This window comes from Strigops habroptila, chromosome 10 (genome assembly GCF_004027225.2).
Source record: "Strigops habroptila isolate Jane chromosome 10, bStrHab1.2.pri, whole genome shotgun sequence".
Lineage (NCBI taxonomy): Eukaryota > Metazoa > Chordata > Aves > Psittaciformes > Psittacidae > Strigops > Strigops habroptila.
The window spans coordinates 19,591,906-19,603,958 of record NC_046359.1 but is presented as its reverse complement, the minus strand read 5'-3'; the positions used below and the strand labels follow the sequence as shown (position 1 = coordinate 19,603,958).

Sequence of the window (12,053 nt, the reverse complement as noted above, 5' to 3'; positions counted from 1 at the left end):
TGCAGCCCATCCTCCCGTTCCCAGCGGGACTGGCGCTACTACTCAGGGCATTTGTCTAGCAGAAGCTTGAAAACCTCAGGGGTGGAAACTACAGGACCTCTCTGGGCACCCATTCCAGTGCTGCACTGCCCTTGCAGTAACACAGTTTGTCCTGCTGCCTGGCCCCAGGCTCCCGACAGGGAGTTTGGGGCCGTTGGCCCTGCTGCATCAGCTGTAGCTATCAAGAGGTGTTTGCTCCATCTCTGTAACTGTTCTGAGGTAATATTAGGCTGTTATTAGATTACCCAGCAGCCTGCTCTCCTCAGACCCAGTCCAATCCTTCCAGCTTTTTTCCAGTGGATCATGTGCTTGAGCTCTCTGAACACCTCAGGAACCTTCCACTGGAGCCTCTATGGTTTTTCAACATCCCTGTTGAATGGGAGGCCCAAAGCAGGACAGCAACATTGGACACACTCCCTCAGCCGTGTCACATACCAGGGGATAAGTGCATCCTTTGATTTGTTGGACGTGTACTTCCTGATGGAGCTCAGGCTGTGGTTTGCCTTATTTGCAGCAGGAACGCTCCCCTGGCCCATGTTCAACTTGGCATCCACTGTAAGTCCTATCCTTTGGAGTAGGGCGGCTGTTCAGCTAGCTGCTTCCCAGCCTCTAGTGGGCATGCTCATATGCAAGCAGCTACCCTGTAATAATAATAATAATTGATTAACCTGTTAAATAGCACCTCAAAAAGAAACACTAGTTGTAAATTACTTGCGCAAATTAAATATCCTGTATATTATCCCTGTTTGCTTTGGGAGACCTCGCAGAAAGTGCTGTGATAGTGCAGTAAGAACTCCTTCAGCACTTACGTATCAGAGAACGAATCTCACAAAATGTGTTTGGTTTCCAGACCTAGGACATTGCTTCAGTCTCACCTATTATATGAACTTGCCTGCCCCTTCTTTACGAAGAGACGTATCTCCTGTGTGGAGCAGGGGCCACCAAGCACCACGCCAGCTGCCAGCACTCAAGCCCACTCATGGGCTCCCATACCAGCTGTGGTAGGAGCTGCTGCTTCTGAGACAGAGGAGGCAGTGGAAGGAACCGCTGTGCTCCGGTCCACAGGGCAGCACGCTGCGCCCAGCCCAGCTCAGTGCTGAGGAGACTCCACGGTCTGCTCAGCAGTGGAGGAGAAGGTGGAGGCCAGGAGACACTTCCAAAACTCCAGCATCTCCCTGGGGGTTCTCGGGAGGGGGCTGCTGCTACTGCAGCCGCGCTGGCAGAGCCCCAGGATACTCATGTGCCTCTGGGGCTTGGCAGCCAGCCAGGCCTTTCTTATCTTTTCCTTTAAGGAAACACCCGTGCAAGGGAAATGAGAGACTCCAGCGGCTTCTTTCAGCAGGTCCAAGCACAGAAAACGAAGAGTTTTCAGGAGTGATCTTGCTTTATACATACTCACTGCCTTGAAATGTGTATTATCCAGCAAGTACCAAGCCCAAGCATCCTTCTCTAGCTCCAGAACAACCCAGTGACAATTACACTGCTGAAAGCAACTGAAAGGCTGGTGGGGAAAGGGAGGGAGTGCATGGGCTCCTCCTTGAAGGGTGGCTGTATCTGAGGCATTCCATTTAGTGTGGATCCCACTGAAGGTCACCGGTAGATGGACAGTGCTGCTGATGGTACAAGTAACTGAACTCTGAGCGCTGTCAGGTTTCCTGCCACCCCAGGAGGATGTGGTTTGATGCAGGGCTGTGGTTTGTGGCGTCTCACAACCTGGTGGTCCCGCGGGAATTCCTCAAGTGAGGGGAGCGTGGCTGCACACGTGTGTCTGTGTACGTGTGTGTGCACAGGTGTGTGCACAGGGGCATCCTTTGCTCTGCTTGAACTGAATGTGATTCTGAGGGAGCGGCTTGCTGGCTGTGCAGTAGATGGTCACCCTGCGACCTGTTTAGATGCTCTCGAGATGCACAGAACCATAGAATGGTTTGGGCCAGAAGGGACCTTAAAGATCATCCAGTTCCAACCCCCTGCCATGGGCAGGGACACCTTCCACTACAGCAGGTTGCTCCAAGCCCCTGTGCCAACCCGGCCTTGAACTGGGCCAGGGATGGGGCAGCCACAGCTTCTCTGGGCACCCTGTGCCAGCGCCTCAGCACCCTCACAGGGAAGAATTTCTTCCTTATGTCTAATCTAAACCTCCCCTCTTTCAGGTTAAAGCCATTCTCCCCTGTCCTGTCACTACCTGCCCTTGTAAAAAGTCCCTCTCCAGATTTCTTGTCAGTCCCCTTAGGCACAGGGAGCTGTTCTAAGGTCTCCCCTGAGCTTCTCTTCTCAAAGCTGAACAAGCCCAACTCTCTCAGCCTGTCTTCACAGGAGAAGTGCTCCAGCCCTCTGAGCATATTTGCGACCCTCCTCCAGCCTCACTCCAACAGGTCCACATCCTTCTTGTGTTGGAGGCCCCAGAGCTGAACACAAGTACTGCAGGTGGGGTCTCATGAGAGGGGCAGAATCACCTCCCTGGACCTGCTGGTCAGGCTCCTTTTGATGCATCCCTGCGTATGGTTGGCTTCCTGGGCTGCAAGTACATCCGATGACCTTGAGTGCCAATGTAGGTACTGGTGACATATGAGCTGAGGTGTGGCATCCCCAGTATGAGGATGAATGGGGATACATAAAATGGTGAGTAGAAGTGAGTGCTGACTGCCTTTTGGGATGGGGAGGACCATTGTGCCTGTTAGCAGGTGTAAGAAGCCCTCTGCAGTAGTGGTTGGGGGAACTTTGTGAGGTTTAGGAAGAAAGGTCTGCTCGCTTTTTATCTACCTGTGAGTCTGAGTAGTTGGAGAACATGGCATGTGGATACTATCAGAGGTAAGAAACCGAGCCAAACAAGTTCTGCCACAGCCTCCCAGTGCTGCCTCAGGGTGATCCTCAAGGGCTTTAAAATGCTGGATGAAAGCGTTGCAAGCACAGCATGTGATAATCTCTGGTAATGCCAGATTTCTTTGGGGGGCCCAAACAGAGCATCATCCCCTCTATTTCGAGAAACAGGCTGCTGGAAATTTTTTCACTCTATATTTGCTGTGTGAAGGACTCTTGCAACAGCCATTTGTGATAATGTATCTGCCCAGTAATAAACCAGCTATTGGCTCCTCATCCTCGGCAATGGTGCTACTACCTCAGCCACAGCCTGAATGTTTCTCGACAGAGAAGGGGATGTTAACTGCCCTTCAATCGCTCCAGTAACATACCCTAAACGTTCTGCTGGTGGGGACTGTGGGCATCCTGACTGCGAACTTGCTCAGAATGGGCAAATTTGGGCTGGGTGGCTTAGAGGCAAAGATGCCTCATGCATAAATGCACACCGTGATCACCGGAGCCGATCACAAGCTATTTGCCAACAAAAGGAGAGATGAGAAGCTGTCTGTGTGGGGAGAGAAGCTGGCTGAGAGCAGATCTGCTGCTCTTTGTAACAGCATTTGACAAAATAAACAAGGAGTTTAAGTAAGCAAAGCATGTGTGTCCTTCTCTAAAGAGCATGAAGACAGAGAGGGGCAGCTTTGGCTCTGTGAAATAGATCACCACGACACACAGGCCGCGGCCAGGCTAAAGAGGAGCCCTGCAGTGGTAATTGCCCGCTCCCACCGTACATTGCAGGTACTGCCAGTGGGCTCTCGGCATGTCCAGTGGAGGGCTCTGACACCGCCGTGCTCATGATAGATGGCAGAAGCGGGAAAGATTAAACCGTCGCTCTCAGAATGAACTGCTCTTCATCTTGAAAACAAGCAGACTGAGGAACACCGTGACCTGTTCCTGCAGGAACAGGCAGACCCGCTACTGGGTGGCTCTCAGGCAGTCTGCGAGCCCACACGCAAAGGGAGCACATGAAAATGTCTCAGGGTGCCACCAGGCGTGGGTAAATTTGCGTTTTCCCCAATTATCTCACCCAAGGCTCTACCTTCTCTTCACCAGCCCGCTCCCCTGCGCCCAGCTGAAGGTTTAGCACCCATACTTGCTTAGTGTAGTATTTTAAGTGTAAGAAAGATGTGTGTTCCAAGGCCCTGAGTCATATTAACTAGAACTCAGCTCCACTTTCGGCATGATTAATTCTTGTTGTTTCAATTAAAAAATAAAAATCAAAGGATTATGTTTTTGATCACCTGAACATACCATAAAACCTTTTTTTTTTTTTTTGGGATCGGTTTTCCAAGGCAGTAACAATGTATTTATCTCAAACTTCAAATGGAGCAAACCAAACAACTTTGGTAACCACTGAGCTCAAGCTGAATGCCTGCATAGGAATGAGAGAAGTACAGGAATTAGTCTCCTAAGCTGGAAAAAAAATCTTTCACTTGGGAGCTCATTACAACCAAATTCACACAGTGCTTCATTGTTACTGGGTTGCCTACCCCAGAAATAACAACCGTACACCCCCCAAAACCCACCCTACCAAAGCCAGGTGCAGTGACAGGAGGTGACCTTTCCTTTGCAGCACTGGAGGACCTGGGGTGTGTGGTGACACACAGAGAACAGCCAGGGAGCCTGCAAACCGCAGCGAGCACCAACGCCTCCCCAGAATCTCTGCTTGGGGAAGGATACAAATGCCGAGTTTGGGGTGGCAGCTGTAGTTACCTCTGCCGTCAACTTCAAACGTTCCTGGGGCTTGAGTCGGTCGCAGTTGTCGATGGCTGAAGCACGACGTTGCTGCAGTGCAAGGCAATGAAGAGCAGCGCCAGCCGACCACACACCTCTAATGATGGGGTTGGCAGCCTGCTGCTTCGACACTGACTTTCTTTCTGTTGGCTGCAGGGAGCTGTGCAAGCCTGCCGCAGGGCGCTAGCAAGCACCTTCTCCCAAGAGCATCGCTCCCGCAGGCAGAGTGAGCTGTGGAGGAGCAAATGGGGCTTAAACCCATCTATTTGTTTTGGTGGTGTTTTAGGTTGCTTTAAGGGAGGATTTGACTAACTTCCGGGATTAAAACTAGTCTGCTTGTCAGTCAGCACTCAGTGACCAAGTAATGCAACTGTCACTAAAATAAACAGGATTTTAACAACTTTACAGTAGTTTAAAGTTGCCACACTTCATTCTCTCCTTCAGGATCAGAAGGCTGAAAACTAAACATCATCAAAATCACTATGTATCTTCCTTTCTAGTAACTGTCTCGTAGGTTTTAATTTGAACCTCGATAAAGCAAGAACTATCACATCTGTTATGAGCAGCAATACTTAAAATAACGATACCAAACCTGACAATAAAACACAGATGCACATTATGTGTTTCTACCAATGACTCACAGCTCACTAATTTAAAAAAGTTAGGGAATTGTTTTCAAATGTTAAAATTACTTCTATTAGGTTACTCTATTTTCTTATGAATGCATCCTAATTTATGACAACTAATAGCTTTGGGAGTCAGGGTTTAGTTCTGCCTCTCTCTCTCCCTTCCAGTGGGGGCTGGTAACCCGTCAGTCACCGTCAATCCACTTTCCATAGCTGGCGCAGCAGCAGCTGGAGCCGGCGCTTCAAGGAATTGTGCCAGACTTTTCCCTGCGTGCTTATCCATGAGCATTCTTCCCTTTGCTAGTGCAGGCACTCCCCTTCCAGGCCAGCGAGTCCTGCTCACAACTTCCCTGTCTTATCCCCCCATCCCATTCAGCAAATGCTGACTCCTGGTTAGCTCAGTTCCACCTCAAGTTTCAGCAGATAAGGAAGCTTAGACATGTCAGCCAGAGGGCCCGCACTGCCTCTTTCCACATTTTTCTGTTAACATCTGGCATACTCACTTTACACTTTGCCCAGTGAAGCAGAAGTATCAGATGGGCTATCTATGCAATGCAAATACATCTAGAATTTCAGTTATTGGCCAGAATTGCTAATACTGTAGTTAAGCTGCTGTTGGGCTAATAGTCTTAAATGCAGTAGCTTAAACCAACACCAATTAGCACCAGAGAGGATTTAATGCTGCAGTTTTCCCCAGATCTTTTACTATACATAGGACCATGATGCTTCTCCCTTTTTCTCATCAGCACACAGTAGCTGTGCACTTTGAAGGATGCCATTAAGCACACGCTCACTTGCTTCCTGTCACTACAAAACAGCATTCCCTTCTTTCTCTACAACTGCTTTTTGCCTTTTGCCAAAGAGTATATTTTCTTCTGCACGCTTTTGTTTCCTAATCCACCCCCAGCTGAACTGTGACCTCGAAACCAAAAGACCCCCTGCTTAGGTTGCAGTTCCTTTTCTTAGGTCAGATAGGAAAGAACTCAACCATGTATTAAAATAGCAGCTTGCTAAGTCCCGGTTCACGGCTCGCTCAGTTTCCCACTGCTGCTCCAAGAGCTCTATGAACACCGCTCACTCCTAGGGGAAGGAGTTTCCTTCCCTCTCACCCTCCACCCCACCAGCACTGAACCATGGAGAAACATTTTCCTCTTCTGAATTAGTTATCTGGCAGGTAACTTCTGAGTTCAGATCTTGCAGTGAGGACAGGAAGTGTTTCACTGCGCTAAATCAAGTTTTCTGGAGACTTTTTATACAAAACTGTCAAAAGAGTGTCCTCCAGGAAAATTATCTTTAATGTTTCCTCCAGAGAAACAAGAGGAATAGGGGAACAAAAGGAAATCCAGTATATAGGTTTGTTTTCTTCTTGTATGAGACTAATCCACAGAGGGTAAAAGTTTAATTATCTTAGTGTAGATAGCATGTTTGTCTAGTGCTTTCAAGTGTATTTTCAAATTAAATAAGTAGAACAATGCTGCTGTTTACACCTGGATTCCCCAACCTCCCCTCATCGACTTAACGACAGATCACACACTTTCTCAGACTAAGTGCAGGTGGGTGGAAAGGACCATTTTTGCTCAGTTAATGCTTTTGGACACCTTAAAATGCTGAACATAATATAGCATAAATCATATTGTGGAAATACAAATATATTTCCACTCTATATATATATATATATATATAGTGACAGTGGTGTAGACAGAAGCAAGCAAGGAATGGAATATTATGCCATCACTCTTATTACCAATATGCACTTAGACTTAACTCTGTATTGCCAAATAAGATGGTTTCCTTGAAATTATATAGTGGTATTTCTTTTAACTGAACACATACAGTGAAATACACAAGTAGAACATGCCTTTAAAAAAATAATCTGCTGACCATTGCTAGTTATAATGTAAGTTATTACTGCACCATTTGTAAGGAAATACCTTAAACAGAAGGGCAAGATTTTAATTGAGGAAAAAGATCACTTACATAGCTTAGACTGCTTCTGAAGCGTGATTTTATGCTTAGTTTCAGACAGAACAAAGCTGGAAATCCTTTAACTTCACAGTGTATATCAATGATCTGAGGTTATTCTGCAGCTGATAGCTTACAAAGACTACCGATACCACCCATCCTGCACAAGCAAAGCATTCACCTACTGTTCAGACATTCCTGTTTGACAAACAGCACAGTTAACAGTAGCAGTGAAGGATACATTTACTCAAGAGAACGGATGATGAAAATATTTTCCTGTATTTAAATGAGATGTAATTACAACTTTGCTGAAATGAACCATTCCCTTTATAATGGAAGTTAAAGCACTCCCAAAGCATTATTATAAATCCTCTGTGACCCTGTAACAGCACACATCAGTTCCCAGATGTTTAATAGGAGGTCATTCCTAGCAGCGTACACAGTCACATACACACATGAAACAAAGAAAGGCTTGTGTACTGACTTTACAGATTCACCATGAATTTCTTGTGTGGATTTGCGAGGACAGCCACCATGATTTACCTCACACTGCCATTTTTCGACCACCTCCTCCCAAAGCTGTACTAAACCACAGCTCCTCTATAGCAGACTATGAATCGCTTCTTTCATTGCCAGTTTGTTTTCTTGTTGGATCAAGATGACTGCCTTCATACAAAATTTTGTTCCGCACCGCTTCTTTAAGCATTCTTTGCCGGATCCTTTGTTGGGCCAAATTATACCTGCAGTAAAACCTAGAGGAGGGGATGAAAAGAAAACACGATTCCCTGCTTTATATGAGTGACAGTACCAAATTCGGCCAGCTGAAAAGCTTAAACCACATATAATAATGCTAGTAGAATTCACTATGAAACGATGCATTGTGAAAATGCTAGGGTACCTGCTATTTCTTTCAGGTAAGCATTATGCAGCCACTGAGGAGCAGGATGGACAAGTCCAATGGAAAATGCTAATTTCTATAACGTGGATCTTAATTTCATGACCATTTAGTATGCTGCCTTTGTAATCAGGACAGAAGGATGGCAGAGGTAAAGGAAAAACAGAAAGACTTAAGAAAGACGGAAATAACTGGGTGGTTTGATCCCTTTGGAGCCATGAAACAATAGCAAGTTTTTTTAAAAAAATACATTAACATAAAAATTCGAAGACACTGAACCCTTCCTTTACAGAAAAGAAACATTTCAGGGAGAAAGAAGAGGATGCTTTGTTAGGCAAGTGTTTCTATGGAGTCTCAGAAAGAGTGTGGAAGATCTAACAGGGATCACGTTGTACAAAGCAGCCAACATTGGTCTGTGAAAATTCAAGAACTGTTTTACATACCAGTACCCTAATGTGGTGCAAATAAAGCCACCAACTGCAAAGTCACAAGATCTTCTAACTCTACCTGAAAGAAAAGACAAATATCCTCAAAAATAATTAGAGAAAACCCCTGGGATTACTTCCCATTATTAATAAAACCTAACAGCAAATAGGAATGAATTCTTCCTAGCAAATAAATATATAAAAACCAGAAGGAATAAGTACATACTGGTTGCTAAAAAATATCCAAGGCCCACAACTAAAGATCCCACAGAGCCATAGAGCACTGATTCTCGTGAACATGGGACACTCTGAACATCAAGAAATCCCAGGAGTTTAAAGGACTGCAAGAAAACAAAACAAAACAAATTAAAAACATTACTTTTGTAGAAGCCCCTGATTCCAACTCCATTGTAAAACCAACATGTTATCTTACCAATCAAAAACAACCTTGAGAATTTTCTACTTCCAGGGCTCTACCTCAACAAAAATGAACACGCACAGCTGCACCAGGAATGGTTCTGGATGAGCTAACTATTGATTTAGGCAACATCATTTTGTACAAACCTGTTGATCCATCCTTTCTATTGAATATTATAGAAGAACTATTTTTGTTTTCCTTTACGTTCCCCCAAAAAAGGAGAAAACTTTTAAGAATCCAAGATCCCTGTTTAAAACTAAACCACATCACAACAAACAGATAAGGCTGCAATTAACTATGCAGTTAGTTATGCCACATAATGTTAATATCTGAAGAGTCAAGTGTGCTTAATGAAAAGGTGCCATTACTGGAGAATGCACATGTAGAGACCCTTACACTGAACCCTGTGTAAACCCAGTTATAACACAGTAAATTTTAACCTAATCCTATGTATACAGAGGAGCTGTGTGCAGAAATTTGTCTATATACAACATGTGTTTAATTGAACCTGCTGGTAAAAACAACTCAAATTACTTCATACTCAGCCTCACATCTACAACCTACCCTAGCTTGTATCTATCTGTGAATGCCACATGCAAACAGTAGTTGCATGTGGCATCCATAAACCTAGCTGTGAACTGACAAATATGGTTTTCTCCTCAAAGATGCCTACACTGGCTTCTGCATAATCCAAGTCTTCTAACTTGAATGTAACTCATATTTCTCACCTGACAAACGTCCTTGCAAATGCACATGGGTGCCACTAACCAGAGTGAGAAACTACAAACAAGAAAGGCCTCAAGATGACATGGTCAGGGTGAAGGTGGCTGCACTGTGCCTCTGCCTATTAATTTGCTTAGGGATAGTGTGAGAATTCCTCTTCATTTTCTTGTGTTTAAATCCTTAGACCATTAAGTACCACATGTGCAACTGTATCAACTAATACCTTGAAAGACTATTTTCAAATGGTTTAATTTTTAATTTTTTTTTTGTAAAGCTGTTACAGTTGGACAAAGTAATTTTGAAGAGGGAGTGCTACAGCCAGCTGTTCGTGAAGGGCTGACAGCTCTGTGAGACAAGACGTTGCAAAACACATCAGATTGTGGTAACAGGGATGGCAAGCGTCTGACAACAGCTGGATTTCTATGCAAGAATGGAAATCCCCATCAATAATTTTATCCATGTTCCCCACGGACAACCATCAGCTGTTTCCACATAATCCCTGTGTACAAGTGAGACAAAAAGGATTTGGTCTAATCTCCTAATGAGTAATTTCAAATACTCCCATGTGGAAGAAGTCACCTGATATGTTGCTGTTGCTGGCTAAGAAGGTATCCCTGCTGCATCCGTGCAGCATGATGCGTCCTTTTAAAATAGTATTTCACCTGTTGCTATACTTGAAATCACTTGTTGTGACTCTATTTCTAACTACTGGCGTTACGAAAGCCTCAGCGTGTGTTTCACCCATAAACGGTGGGGACGCCGAGGGGGGTCCGTGGAAAAACAAACACGACGCACACACCCCTCCCCGCATGGGGCTCTATGGAGCCTCAGAACTGCCATCGTTTTTCAGGAACTGACCCCTAAATTCCTCTGGGGCAGACCCAGCGTGGGTTTCGGGCTGGTCTGCCATAACCTCCCCTGCCGCAGCGATGGGCTCCGGCTCCGCGCCCGCGGGCGGCTGCCTGCACGGCTCACCCGCGCCCTCCTCCCAGCGCCCGGCTGCCCTCAGGCGGGGCGGGCGCCAACACCTTACAGCTCGTGCAGGGCCCCGGGCAGGGCCGGTCTCTGCGCGGATGACAGACCCGGCCCCCAGCGGGGCCGCCGCCCCAGGGCTCTCCCGCCGCGCAGCCGAGGCAGGGCGGGACTGTGCCCGAGACGGGTACGACTCCCTCAGCCGCCCGCCTCAAGCCGGGCCGGGGGGACTGGGGTGGACACGTGTGTGTCCGTGTCCGTGGTGAGCGCCCCGGCGCTGGGGCAGGGCTGCGGCGGCGCGCGCGCCCCCCCACCCCGTCCTCCATTACCTTCCGCGGCTCAGAGTCGCCCTCGCCCGCCATGACGTGACAGCGCCTCCCGCGCCGCGCACCACCGAGTGCGGACTACGGCTGCCTAGAGCAGGCAGGCGGAGGAGGCCGCTCTAGCCGTGCCGGCCCGCCCCGTCTCTATGGCCGCCGCGGGGGGCGGGGGCGGGCGGGCGCGCCGGCGCCATTTTAGGTCCAGCGCCGAGATTCCAGCAAAATCCTTTGTTCGGTGAAATGGGTCACGGCGCGGGGCGCGCGCGCGCACGCACGCACGCACGCACGCACGCACGCACGCACACGCGCACACGCGCGGGCGGGGCGGGGCGGGGCGGGGCGGGAGGAGGAGCGAGGGAGGGGGTCGCGGCGCTGCAGGCTCGTGGCCGGGCCGAGCCCCGCTGCTGGGAGGGTCACAGCGGCGGGAGGTGTGAACGCGGGTGGCGCCTGGCGGTAGGAGTAGGGGTGCGGTCCTTGTCTGCGTGTGGGTGTCCTGAACTGGGCAGGCAGCGGGGAGGGAGCGGAGCGGGGGGGTCGTTTTCAGTGTTACTTGCAGGAAACGACCCGGAGTGCTGGAGTGGGATAAGGAAAAGATAACGTGGACCTGGGAGAAAAGTACCCTGGTGGCAGGGGAAAGGAGGGGGAGGAAGAGCTGTTTCAAAAGAAGTGCTCTTGGTAATGGTCTGGTGTGGGACATCTACAGCTAAATCGGACGAAACACACGGGGTTCAGTAGGGATAATTCTGTGCTAAATCAGGTACATGGGTATGAAATAATCCATTAATTGTACTTGTAGTAATATCTGAAGAGGTGGATAGTGCTAAGTAATATAGGAGAGGGTTTTACAGTTCTGCGAGATACTGTAAAAATACATTTGGCTGCAAGAAAACAAGTCCCTACCTGCCAAATAGTGAATCACTGGGCAGGCTTTCTATCTTAGCAATAAAGTATAACAAGGGGGAGAGATAATCACACCTTGATTTAAAAAGTACTTTCCTGAGAGATCTTCAGACCTTGTTAAAGGTTATTTTTGTATGTGTTTTTTTTTAATCCTGTGCTAAATAAAATGTTCCTTTTCACACA

General features: G+C 47.5%; 1 protein-coding gene across 3 annotated transcripts; it reads right to left on the bottom strand.

Annotated features, from left to right (window-relative positions):
• Nucleotides 1–2,126: 2,126 nt before the first annotated feature.
• On the bottom strand, nucleotides 2,127–11,283 carry LOC115613987 (cytochrome c oxidase assembly protein COX20, mitochondrial). Of its 3 annotated transcripts, XR_003993590.1 has the most exons (5): nucleotides 10,980–11,084; nucleotides 8,764–8,878; nucleotides 8,556–8,619; nucleotides 7,767–7,969; nucleotides 2,127–2,149 (listed from the first exon to the last, which is right to left on the bottom strand). XR_003993590.1 is itself a non-coding variant. In XM_030500150.1 (4 exons), the coding sequence occupies exons 1-4, from the start codon at nucleotides 11,010–11,012 to the stop codon at nucleotides 7,828–7,830; spliced, it is 354 nt and encodes a 117-aa protein (XP_030356010.1). In that variant the 5' UTR covers nucleotides 11,013–11,283; the 3' UTR covers nucleotides 5,930–7,827. The 3 variants fall into 3 exon arrangements, 2 of the variants coding, with proteins under 2 accessions (XP_030356010.1, XP_030356011.1); XM_030500150.1 differs by lacking the exon at nucleotides 2,127–2,149 and having other exon boundaries at nucleotides 5,930–7,969; nucleotides 10,980–11,283; XM_030500151.1 differs by lacking the exons at nucleotides 2,127–2,149; nucleotides 8,556–8,619 and having other exon boundaries at nucleotides 5,930–7,969.
• Between the last annotated feature and the right edge of the window lie 770 nt (nucleotides 11,284–12,053).

Bases quoted from the DNA above. Each gene is read 5' to 3' on its own strand.
- LOC115613987 (XM_030500150.1), bottom strand. From the start codon at position 11,012: ATGGCGGGCGAGGGCGACTCTGAGCCGCGGAAG. The intron at 8,879-10,979 runs GTAATGGAGGAC...GTTTTCTTGCAG, and splicing joins GCGACTCTGAGCCGCGGAAG to TCCTTTAAACTCCTGGGATT. The intron at 8,620-8,763 runs GTATGTACTTAT...CTTTTCTTTCAG, and splicing joins TGGATATTTTTTAGCAACCA to GTAGAGTTAGAAGATCTTGT.